At 42.2% G+C, this 13,358-nt stretch overlaps 1 protein-coding gene across 1 annotated transcript in view; it reads left to right on the forward strand.

The window, feature by feature from the left end:
• Positions 1-4,946: 4,946 nt before the first annotated feature.
• Positions 4,947-13,358, forward strand: part of LOC115128418 (F-actin-uncapping protein LRRC16A) — a 36,442-nt gene continuing 28,030 nt past the window's right edge. Inside the window, 3 exon segments of the mRNA XM_029658249.2 lie at positions 4,947-5,300; positions 8,896-8,993; positions 12,528-12,578. Of these exon segments, the coding sequence (XP_029514109.2) occupies positions 5,261-5,300; positions 8,896-8,993; positions 12,528-12,578 (189 nt within the window). The 5' untranslated portion in view covers positions 4,947-5,260.

Raw genomic sequence — 13,358 nt, forward strand, 5'->3', positions numbered from 1 at the left:
AGTTTACATAGCTAGCCATATATGGATATTAAATGTTATTTTATTAGTTGGTTATGTAGGCTTCTTCTAAGCCATCACTTTCTACTACATTATATATTTACATTAAAAACCAGTCTATCAGAATTACAGTCAATCCAGTAAATGTTATACCCCTTGATCTTCAAGAATAGGACTTGGAAATATGGAAGTATAGACTTGGCAAATTGTTTTACCTGCTCATAACCACAAAATAAAGGACTTATTAGCCAGCCCTACTCTGTTGTTTATGATTTTGTTGTCATGTTGTCAAATGCTGCGCTCATGGAATGGCATGCTTTGAGCACTACTGAAAAGTGCTCTTTACATGTGAAAAATGAATTCCATATGCCGCATTTGCTATAGGCCTATTGTTTAAATTTTGTTGGTGACACTTTGATATTTTGAGGGCTGTTTGAAGTGCAAATCCACAGATGAAACAATAACAAAATGGTTTCCCTGCTGCTGTTTTGGTAAAAAGCTGAGGGATGGGTGGGGAGAAATGTAACCACTCTCAGATTAATAGGCATAACTATGGATCCAAGGACTGACCATCCCAAATGATTGTTTTAACCATGTTATGAGGCTATACCGAGTTTGTTTACATGTACAATGTTTACAAACATTGGACAAAAACAAGCTTATATTTTGGGTTCTCATGGAGTGTGACAGTTGAACTAAGCTCATCAGGCATTTATTTACACACACACACACACACACACACACACAGTTGAAGTCGGAAGTTTGCATACACCTTAGCCAAATACATTTAATCTCAGTTTTTCACAATCTCTGACATTTAATCCGAGTAGAAATACACTGTGTTAGGTCAGTTAGGATCACCACTTTATTTAAAGAATGTGAAATGTCAGAATAATAGTAGAGAGAATGATTTATTTCAGCTTTTATTTCTTTCAACACATTCCCAGTGGGTCAGAAGTTTACATACACTCAATTAGTATTTGGTAGCATTGCCTTTAAATGGTTTAACTTGGGTCAAACGTTTCGGGTAGCCTTCCACAACCTTCCCACAATAAGTTGGGTGAATTTTGGCCCATTCCTCTTGACAGAGATGGTGTAACTGAGTGAGGTTGTAGGCCTCCTTGCTCACACACGCTTTTTCAGTTCTGCCCACAAATTTTCGATAGGTCAGGGCTTTGTGATGGCCACTCCAATACCTTGCCTTTGTTGTCCTTAAGCCATTTTGCCACAACTTTGGAAGTATGCTTGGGGTCATTGTCCATTTGGAAGACCCATTTGCAACCAAGCTTTAACTTCCTGACTGATATCTTGAGAGGTTGCTTCAATATATCCACATCATTTTCATTCCTCATGATGCCATCTATTTTGTGAAGGGCACCAGTCACTCCTGCAGCATAGCACCCCCACAACATGATGCTGCCACCCCGTGCTTTATGGTTGGGATGGTGTTCTTCGGCTTGCAAGCCTCCCCATTTTTCCTCCAAACATAACGATGGTCATTATGGCCAAGCAGTTCTATTTTTGTTTCATCAGACCAGTGGACATTGCTCCAAAAAGTACGATCTTTGTCCCCATGTGCAGTTGCAAATCGTAGTCTGGCTTTTTTATGGCGGTTTTGGATCAGTGGCTTCTTCCTCTTCTTGGGTATGACGCCAAGCGGCCTTTCAGGTTATGTTGACATAGGACTCGTTTTACTGTGGATATAGACACTTAAGTATCCGTTTCCTCCAGCATCTTCACAGGGTCCTTTGCGGTTGTTCTGGGATTGATGACTCCAACCTATGTGTATGTAAACTTCCGACTTCAACTGTACATACATATACACATATATATAATTTATAAGCACAAAAATGGATGTAGCAACTACAGATTGCCCCATTAAGTCTATCAAAAGTGTGAGTTTGAGCATGTGTCAATTAGGCCTATGGATTAATTTATCTTATCAGCATGAATTAGATTGAGCAATAAAAGCCCCACTTTTATTAATTAAGCTCACTACGCAGCTGTTGCCAGAGCAATGATTGATAGCCATTTTAAACGTCTTGAATTCAACCATTATTGGGTTCAAATACACATTTAGATTTGTGAACAGCCATCCACAACAACCACAGTCTGTAAGGCGCAAATAGCAAAATGAGAGAGCAACAGTGTGATTCACATCAATGCGCTATGTAGATAACAATAATAAGTGATATCTGTATTGCCGTAGACTAAACCACTGCTGTCATCCTTATCTCCAAGAGTTTATTCAAGTTGGATAATATTTGGCTGCCGACAGCAGTCGCCCCATTGGAAGACATAGCTTGGACTGTAGCCTACAAAAGCCTATTCCTGCTCTTTTCCCGCGATTGATCGAACACATTTGGTGTGTCATCATAGTGGTCTCTGACTTATGGTCAGACTCGCTCAGGTGTAACAAACTTAAATGTGCACCTTTTTTCAATGCTGATTTGAATGTCATTGATAAAACATAGACGTGTCAGAGATTATTTTTCGCAAACCTACTTTCTGAATTTAAAAGTAATCAAGTTTTTCAAAAGTATCTGTAATCTGATTACAATATTTTTGCTGGTAACGTAACGGGTTACAGTTACCGGTTTTTGTTATCCCTTACATGTAACGTATTACATGTAATCCATTACTCCCCAACCCTGGTCATTGTATTCACAGCCCTCCTTTAGGATTGCACATTCAGCAAATGACCAGCAGAGGGAGTTCCCTTTGAATCCATTTTCAGATTTACTGTGTTGGTGGTGCCCATAAAACAAATCATACCTTCAGAATTAGCAGAGCCCACTCTGGAAATGTGATGTACTTGTAGAGTATATTGGTCCAAACAATATGTCTTAAAATTAACACAATCAAAAAGGGTACTTTTGAGATATTCATATATTTTGTGAATATGAAGAATGTTATTTCAGAATCAAGACATACTCCATATTTTAGAGCACACTGTGACTAGAAGGAGTAAAATTACATCAAGATGTCAGTATCACGTATGGTTAACAGATTATAGGGTTTTACAGGAAGCATGTATAGGTCTACCCCCCCCCCCCTTCAAAAAAGTGTTATTCGTCACACGCTTCGTAAACAACAGTTGTAGACTAACAGTTAAATGTTTACTTATGGGCCCTTCCCAACAATGTAGAGAGAAAAATAATATACAAAAATAACCAAGAATAAATACAGAATGAGAAACGATAACTTGGCTATATACACAGGGTACCAGAACCAAGTTGATGTGCAGGGGTATGAGGTAATTGAGGTAGATGCTGTATGTACATATACTGTAGGTAGGGGTAAAGTGACTAGGCAACAGGATAGATAATAAACAGAATCAGCAGCGTATGTGATAAGTCAAGAGTTGTGCAAAAAGGGTAATTGCAGATAGCCTGGGTAGCTAATTGGTTAACTGTTTAACTAACTATTTAGCAGTCTTATAGCTTGGGGTAGAAGCTGTTCAGTGTCCTATTGGTTCCAGACTTGGTGCATCGTTACCGCTTGCCGTGCAGTAGCAAAGAGAACAGTCTATGACTTAGGTGGCTGGAGCCTTCCTTTGACACTGCCTGGTATAGAGGTCCTGGATAGCAGGGAGCTTGGCCTCAGTGATGCACTGGGCCGTACGCACTACCCTCTGTAGGGCCTTGCGGTCAGATGCCAAGCAGTTACCATACCAAGCGCTGATGCAGCCAGTCAAGATGCTCTCAATGGTGCAGCTCTAGAACGTTGAGGATCTGAGGGCCCATGACAAATCATTTCAGCCTCCTGAGGAGAAAGACACATTGTCGTGCCTTCTTCCCGACTGCGTTGGTGTGTGTGGAGTGGACCATGTTAATACCTTAGTGATGTGGACACCGAGGAACTTGAAACTCTCGACCCGCTCCCCCTACAGCCCCGTCGATATTGTTGGGTGCGTCCTCAGCCCTCTGTTTCTTGCAGTCCACAATCAACTCCTTTGTCTTGCTGACGTTGAGGGAGTGGTTGTTGTCCTAGCACAACACTGCCAGGTCATTGACCTCCTCCCTATAGTCTGTATCATCGCTGTCTGTGATCAGGCCTACCACTGTTGTGTCGTCAGCAAACTTAATGATGGTGTTGGAGTCGTGCGCGGCCACACAGTCGTGGGTGAACAAGGAGTACAGGAGGGGACTAAGCATGCAGCCCTGAGAGGCCCCTGTGTTGAGGGTCAGCGTTCATCATGATTTCCATTTTAAGAAATTGTGATACAAATGTAAAAAGCATGTCAAACTTCCTTCCTCCAAATTAAGTTTCTATGTGAGAATTGCCAGAACAATCTGAGATTTCAAACATATTTTCCGGCTACCGTGGCATGGAATCCCCCAAGGACTTTGGAAGTGTAGTTACTAATTGTTTATGTAAAAATGCCGCTTGAATGTTTGTTGCATGGTTATATATAATATTCATAATTTTTAAAAATCTAATAAAAACAAACAAATCCATAGGTAACAATATGCTTTTGCTCATGGGTGTGGGAAGGTGTGTCACTTTCTATTCAATGTATTCTATACACTTTCTATTCCATTTCTGTCCATTTTGGACCCGTTTTGGCTCAAAAGCACTCCAAGAGGCAAACATTGTGTATAGCCTGCAACTTTAGCTTACAACTTCGAAGTTGTATTTAAATGTCGGCTGCATGTGACAGGGTGTCCTATATTGTGTTTTGAACATTATTACCGACGTAATAACTAAACGTAATACAACATTAATGGAAGTTGTTGAAGTAGTAATCCGCTGTTGTATTAATTAACCTACTGTAACAATTTAACTGTACTTGTGGTTGCCTACTCTTGAGTGGTCCTTTACCTGCACAGTAACACAGATGTTGTATAATGCCACCAGGTGTCACATGTTTCTTACTTGACTTCGTTGAGTAGCCTACCTTTTTTTGAGGGAGAGAGTGATCATTGACGAGTTGACTGAAGGTATGTGCTTCTTTCTGCAACAGACTCGCAGAGCAGGCTAGTCCTTGGCATTTAAAAACGGTGTCTTTTTTTCCTGCAACAGACTCGCAAAGTGGGCTAGTTTTAGCATTTAAAAATGGTTTATTCGTTCATTTCAGAGCTTGAGCTCCAAGACTGTTGAGATGCGTCGATAAAGGTACATTGCTCTGACGCACTCGAGGATGAATGGAGAAAGTAGAACTTGGACTAGGTTACTCGTCGCTGGGTTACATTTTAATCCATGTCTTTAGTCTTTGTTGTTGTGCCTTTTTAACTCTACACAACTCTCCTAATTCTTAAACATGACTGAAGAAAATACGGATTTTCCTAACGAGTTGCTGGGTAAGAAACGTTTTAACAGTAATGTTATTTATTTTGGCTAAAATGACTACTTTTGCATTGGAATTGTTCATTTCAAATTGATTAATGACTATTGGAAAAACGTGTCAACTGTTTCTCAAATGTGAGGTGCACCTGATAGAGTGGAGTAGTCATAATACCCATAAAACCTAGCGGTCAAACAGGGAAATGTGTTTCAGTATGATATGTTAGATAAAGGAATCGTTCCAATCGTTTATCCACTATGAATTTTTCCCACAGGGGATTTTCGAAGCACTTACAATAAGGGTTGTGTAGGCTTACCCTGGTGTGACATTTTCATAACCATGTAAATCTCTCTCAGGCAAGGTGACTTTTATCAATATATTCAGCTTGATTTACTCTGATTCGAAAATGCTAATTAGCATCAAAGTAGACATGCAAAACTACAAATAGCTGCAAGCTCCTGCAGATCTTCTCTAACTGACACCTTTGCTAACAGGTATTGTGTTAATTTAAAAGATAGTTCATAGAATTGTCCATTCAAATAAATGTAATTAATTACTACACTGAACAAAAATATAAACGCAACATGTAAATTGTTGGTTCCATGTTTCATGAGTTGAAAATTAAAGTTCCCAGAAATATTCCATATTCACAAAGCTTATTTCTCTCAAATATTGTGCACAGATTTGTTTTCGTCCCTGTTAGTGAGCATTTCTCCTTTGCCAGGATAATCTATCCACCTCAAAAGTGTGATATATATCAAGAAGCTGATTAAACAGCATGGTCATTACACAGGTGCACCTCGTGCTGGGGACAAAAGGCCACTCTAAAATGTGCAGTTTTGTCACACAACACAGATGTCTCAAGTTTTGAGGAAGTGTGCAATTGGCATATTGACTGCAGGAATGTCCACCAGAGCTCTTGCCAGAGCATTTATTGTTCAATTCTCTACCATAAGCTGCCTCCAACGTCGTTTTAGAGCATTTGGCAGTACATCCAACCGGCCTCACAACCGCAGACCACATGTGTGGCATCATGTGGGCGAACAGTTTGCCGATGTCAAAGTTTTGAACAGAGTGCGATTACAGCCTTGAGTCTTCTTGGGTATGACACTACAAGCTTGGCACATCTGTATTTGGAGAGTTTCTCTCTTTCTTCTCTGCAAATCTTTTCAAGCTCTGTTAGGTTGGATTGGGAGTGTCGCTGCACAGCTATTTTCAGGTCTCTAGAGATGTTCGATCGGGTTGAAGTCAGGGCTCTGGCTGGGCCACTCAAGGACATTCAGAGACTTGTCCCAAAGCCACTCCTGCATTGTCTTTGCTATGTGCCTAGGGTCCTTGTCTTGTTGGAAGGTGAACCTTCGCCCCAGTCTGAGGTCCTGAGCACTCTGGAGCAGGTTTTCATCATCTGTACTTTGCTCCGTTCATCCTACCCTCAATCCTGACTAGTGTCCCAGTCCCTTCCACTGAAAAACATCCCCACAGCATGATGCTGCCACCACCCTGCTTCACCGTAGGGATGGTGCCTGGTTTCCTCCAGACATGACGCTTGGCATTCAGGCCAAAGAGTTCAATCTTGGTTTCATCAGACCAGAGAATCTGGTTCTGAGTCCTTTAGGTGCATTTTGGCAAACTCCAAGCGGGCTGTCGTGCCTTTTACTGAAGAGTGGCTTCCGTCTGGCCACTCCACCATAAACACCTGATTGGTGGAGTGCTGGAGCTCTGTCAGAGTGAACATTGGGTTCTTGGTCACTTCCCTCACCAAGGCCCTTCTCCCACGATTGCTCAGTTTTGGCTGGACGGCCAGCTCCAGGAAGAGTCTTGGTGGTTCCAAACTTCTTCCATTTAAGCATGACGGAGGCCACTGTGTTCTTGGGGACCTTCAATGATGCAGAAATGTTTGGGTACCTTGTCTCTGAGCTCTATAGATAATCCCTTCAACCTCATGGCTTGGCTTTTGCTCTGACATGCACTGTGGGACCTCACAGCATATACTGTAGACAGATGTGTTCCTTTTCAAATTAAGTCCAATCTGTTGAATTTACCACAGGTGGACAATTTGCCAAAATGTATTAAAACAAATGTTTTTTACTTTGTCATTAGGGGGTATTGTGTGTCGATTGATGAGGACTTATAATTTTTTAAATCCATTTTAGAATAATGTAACAAAATGTGGGGAAAAGGAAGGCGTCTGAATACTTTCCAAATGATAAGTCACCTTGTAGAGAAATTTAAAAGGTTATCAAAACATCACACCAGGGTAAGTCTACACAAAACAAAATCCCCTATAGGAAAAACGAATGGTGGAATCACCATTGAAACCATTTCTGTGTTTGACCGCTAGGGTTTATGGGTATAATGACTCGTACTCTATACCCACATACTTCTGTACACAAAGTTTGGGAGAAGAACTGGAAGCGTGTCTTGCTGAATTCCCTCAGAATGTGATGACAACCAATGGGATGACAACCAATGCTGTGTTCAAACCAACTCGGAACTTAGAAATGTTCAACTTCTGTGTGTTAATGACAACTGGGTAAAAACGAGCTCCTACTGGGGGAAAATTGTTTTGAACGGTCATCCAATTCGGAATTCTAACTCGGGCCTCTTTCTTGAGCCCTGACTTTCCGAGCTGAAAATCACTGACGTCATGATTTGAGAGTTCCCAGTCGTCTTGAATGCACCAACTCAATGGGCCTCCTCTAGGATAGACCAGTGTGTGGATGGACCATTGTCATATTATGTAATACCCAGGACATGCAGTACAACGAGCTTAAACAGACGTGTTCATTTTTTTCATCGCAGTTCTTTCAAAATGTAGCATTTTTGTTTTGAGAATGTACACTGATAAATTTATGGAACCACCACAAAAAAGATAACTGCAACAAACTGTTTTCAGACATCATTATTTCAGAGAACTGTGGATACATAAATACATGTTGTTCAAAGCAGTCTGGGACATATTTGGAAATCTCCCGCTGTAAATGTTTTGATCAGTTGTCCAGAGAGTGGAGAGATCCAGATTGATCTCAAGAGTTCGCCCCACTCTTGCCAGGATTCCATGAAAAACAAGACTACATAAATTAGAAGTGACTCACCCAAACAGACCGGCCTCCCTCTTAATATAAATTTGACAAGTCAGGAAAACTGTAAGAGTCCGGAAGCTGACAAAAACTGTGTTTTGCATGAAATTAAGCAATAATATTACACTGACTGCTATTAGATGGGAGAAAAAGTGCACCGATGTTGAATTACAAACCACCCTGACACTGCCATATGGCCAGGGGGAAACCCACTGCCTATGGAATGTGTGGTATTTTGAATACTAATGAGGATTCTGAGTGTGGTGGTTACAAAGCTGACATTAGGTCCACACTTGATGCAACAACTGTTTGAAGAACACCCCAAAGCAGGCTAAATGTATCCCAAGTTGGGTTGTTTTCCTATCAAAATAGAATTTCAGCAAATGTTCTTATTCTGTTTTTCATTATGTCCCAGGCCAGGCATACATGGGTTATGTTTTGAATTGTAAAGGCCTCCAAGCCCTGCACATGCACTAGATGAAACGATAGCATACTCGTATCAGTGCTAATCTTCCCAATTGTTCCTCCTAGAGAGTGTAAGAGATGCCGTGGGAGGGAAGATCAAGCTCACCCTGAAGAAGAGGGTGCAACTGGAGGTCAAAGGTGACAAACTGGAGAACCGAGTCCTGGTAAGATATCAGGATTGCTTTCTTGGCACTCATATAATTGGTTTCTCATTGTGCAGTTCCCTAAATGTAGCCTTAAATGTGCAGACACAACACAACCCTTTTATTTAGGAGAAAATCAACTTGTCATTCCGAGCACCCCAGTGTTTGTCATTTTCCTCATTCTCTCAAGGTTCACATGCTTCTCAGCAAAACCTTGTTTCTGTGCCTCATTCTCATAACAGGAAGCCTGCAGTCGACTGGGTTGACAATAGAACGTTTGAAACACAGCCTCACCACTTTCTGTCTACTTGACAGACTGAAATGTATTGACTTCCTGAAACAATTTGTTGTCTGCTGAGTAATATTCGTGTTGCTTTGTATGCAGAGTAATAGATCTTGATTGTTGAATGTTATATTGTAACATTTAAAATGTGACCCTCCGCAACTGTCTTAATTTTGTTAGCAGCCTCAGATCCCCTTCAAAAGGTAGCCAAAACGTATTGGGTTTCAATTGGAATATCAGTTGCCTCCAATCAAATCTATTTTTGGAGGATCAAGGAAGACCAGAGACATTTTCCAAACAAACTTCTTTATACGGTGTTGCTTCTTCTTTAACCCTGAGCCCTGAGCTGTGTTTATTAGGCATTGAATGGAAGAGACAGACTGAAACGGGGAGGGACTAACTGGACTTGTCCAATAATAATAATAATAATAACATCTTTTGCTGTGTGCCTTTCAAGATACTCAAGGACACTTGCATAAGAAACACTCTTTTTAATTTTCCGTTGTAAAACGTTTTCCATGGCATGGCCGAATTAACACAGCCCTGTATACAGAGGCTATTCAGTCTTACCTCATACTCGGCAACTTCATCATCCTTTACCCTTTGCTCTAAGCCCTGGGCCAGCAAAGACATGAAAAGCCTCAGACCCAACTTTCAAAAGACATTTGAGCACTCAGTCTCGGTGTATTATTGTGTAAGAGGAAGAACAATGGATAAGGTTGTGTAGGAGTAGGCCTACTATTGGATATGGGCCGATCTTGTTTCATGTAACTGCATGTCTCTAAACCCCCTATGTGTGTGCGTGTGCAGCTGACTAGCTTAGGAAGATACTCTGAATTACCTACAGTATGGATTTTCTAGTTCATAAAAAGATCATTGTTGACACATAATTTAATGAAGATCTAATTGACCCGTTACTTTAAATACCTGTCCTTAACTCATGAAATGGTACACATTTTTCCACATCACATTTGAAAACATGTCATTTTCAGAAAAGTTGTCCTTCCTTAGAGTTCCGCATGAAATGGACACACTAGGTTCTGGGGCCCTATTGGACACACTGTAGATTCTGGGCCCCTGTTGGACACACTGTAGATTCTGGGCCCCTGTTGAACACACTGTAGATTCTGGGCCCCTATTGGACACACTGTAGGTTCTGAGCCCCTATTGGACACACTGTAGGTTCTGGGCCCCTATTGGACACACTGTAGGTTCTGGGCCCCTATTGGACACGCTGTGGGTTCTGGGGCCCTATTGGACACGCTGTGGGTTCTGGGGCCCTATTGGACACGCTGTGGGTTCTGGGGCCCTATTGGACACGCTGTGGGTTCTGGGGCCCTATTGGACACGCTGTGGGTTCTGGGGCCCTATTGGACACGCTGTGGGTTCTGGAGCCCTGTTGGACACGCTGTGGGCTCTGGGGCCCTGTTGGACACGCTGTGGGCTCTGGAGCCCTGTTGGACACGCTGTGGGCTCTGGGGCCCTGTTGGACATGCTGTGGGCTCTGGGGCCCCTATTGTCTTTGTAAAGTTCCACAATTTGGTGGTATTTATGTTCACTCTCTCCATTGTCTCCTTTCTTGACTTGACAGAACACTTCCCACAGGGCACTGACTGAGAGCATCAGACACTGATAAATACAGCCCACCACATTGGCACATTCCTAGGCCTATATTAATCGACCAAACTCCGTTGTCAAATTTGGTTAAGCAGTCTTTATCCGTAAGACACAATGGATAAGTGGGCTTTACCTGTAGGAACTATTGTGTGTGTGTGTGTGTGTGTGAACATACAATACCCCTTCCCCTCTTTACACCTGAAATACTATCAAATGCAGGAACAGATTCTCCAGAGCAGAGAGGGGTGGGGTCTCCTGTCTCACACCCAGCCATTGGTTGACGCTCATATTTGGCCTTGGAGTGACCTCACTCCAAAAAAAACACATACCACCAAAAAAACCATACTCACCATGGTACTTTTACATGTCTCTTTTTACATAGAAATTAGTTAGCTACTACTGTGCGATTACAATTGCGTTTGCACCTGTCTTTGAAAATAGAAAGGTTTAAAACACATAAATGAAAGCAAAGACGTTAAACAATATTCATAACACAATTTCACTGCAAACCTCTAAACCTTTGCTCCACATGTTATATATATTTTATTTAACTAGGCAAGTTAGTTAAGAACAAATGCTTATTTACAATGACTGCTTACCCCGTCCAAACCTGAACGACGCTGGGCCAATTGTGCGCCGTCCTATGGGACTCCCAGTCACGGCCGGATGTGGTACAGCCTGGATTCGAACCAGGGACTGTAGTGACGCATCTTGCACTGAGATTCAGTGCCTTGCCTTAGACCGCTGCGCCACTTGGGAGGATATTCATGTTCCTTCCATACCAATAACAGCTGCAAACCGCTGGTGGAACGGATTAGTAACTTTGTCAAGTTTGATTTGGGCCCAAACAAACCTACACTGAACAAAAATATAAACGCAACATGTAAAGTGTTGGTCCCATATTTCATGACCTGAAATAAAAGATCCCAGAAATGTTCCATATGCACAAATTTCTCAAGTGTTCTGCACAAATTTGTTTACATCCCTGTTAGTGAGCATTTCTCCTTTGCCAAGATTATCCATCAACCTGACAGGTGTGGCATATCAAGAAGTTGATTAAACAGCATGATCATTACACAGGTGCACCTTGTGCTGAGGACAATAAAAGGCCACTCTAAAATGTGCCATATTTTATCTCACAACACAATGCCACAATTTACTCAAGTTTGAAGGGAGTGTGCAACTGGCATGCCTGACTGCAGGAATGTCCAACAGAGCTGTTGCCACAACCTACCATAAGCTGCCTCCATCGTTGTTTTTGAGAATTTGGCAGTACATGCAAACGGCCTAACAACCGCAGACCACGTGTATCAGCGGCTGCCCAGGACCTCCACATCTGGCTTCTTTACCTGTGGGATCGTCTGAGGGGTGCAGAGGACTATTTCTGTCTGTAATAAAGCCCTTTTGTGGGGAAAAACACATTCTGATTGGTTGGGCCTGGCTCCCCCACGCATGGCTGCTCCCTTGCCCAGTCATGTGAAATTCATAGATTAGACCCTAATGAATTTATTTAAATTGACTGCTTTCCTTCTATGAACTGTAACTCAGTAAAATCTTTGAAAAAGTTTGTTATTGAGTTTATATTTTTGTTCAGTATACAGAGTACAGTTGTTGACTTCCGTTATGTCTCTCTGATCTGTCGCTCTCCTCTACAGGCTTTGGCATCCCATCGGGGCTTTCTGCTTACTGCGAGGGTCCCCACCAAGGTAAGAAGTGAGAGTGAGTACACGCACATGAGACACTGTTTGTGTGTGTACATGTTTGTGTGTGCTAGTGTGTATCTTGATCTTCCTATGAATCAAATGTACTACATATACAAAAGTATGTGGAAAACCTTTCAAACTAGTGGATTCGGCTATTTCAGCAACAACCGTTGCTGACAGGTGTATATAATCGAGCACACAGCCATGCAATCTCCATAGACAAACATTGACAGTAGAATGGCCTCACTGAAGAGCTCAGTGACTTTCAACGTGGCACTGTCGTAGGATGTCACCTTTCCAACAAGTCCGTTTGTCAAATGTCTGCCCTGCTAGAGCTGCCCCGGTCAACTGTAAGTGCTGTTATTGTGAGGTGGAAACGTCTAGGTGCAACAATGGCTAAGCCGCGAAGTGGTAGGCCACACAAGCTCACAGAACGTGACCGCTGAGTGCTGAAGCGCGTCGACCTTAAAAATGGTCTATCCTTAGTTGCAACACTCGCTACCAAGTTCCAAACTGCCTCTGGAAGCAACGTCAGCACAATAACTGTTTCTTCGGGAGCTTCATGAAATGAGTTTCCATGGCTGAGCAGCCGCAAACAAGCCTAAGATCACCATGCGCAATGCCAAGCATCGGCTGAATCTGGGTTTGGCGGATGCAAGGCGAAATCTACGTGCCTCAATGTATAGAGCCAACTGTAGACTTTGGTGGAAAAGGAATAGTTGTTTGCGGCTGTTTTTTTATGGTTCGGGCTAGGCCCCTTAGTTCAAGTGAAGGGAAATCTTA

Source organism: Oncorhynchus nerka, linkage group LG4 (assembly GCF_034236695.1).
Source record: "Oncorhynchus nerka isolate Pitt River linkage group LG4, Oner_Uvic_2.0, whole genome shotgun sequence".
NCBI classification, from domain to species: Eukaryota; Metazoa; Chordata; class Actinopteri; order Salmoniformes; family Salmonidae; genus Oncorhynchus; species Oncorhynchus nerka.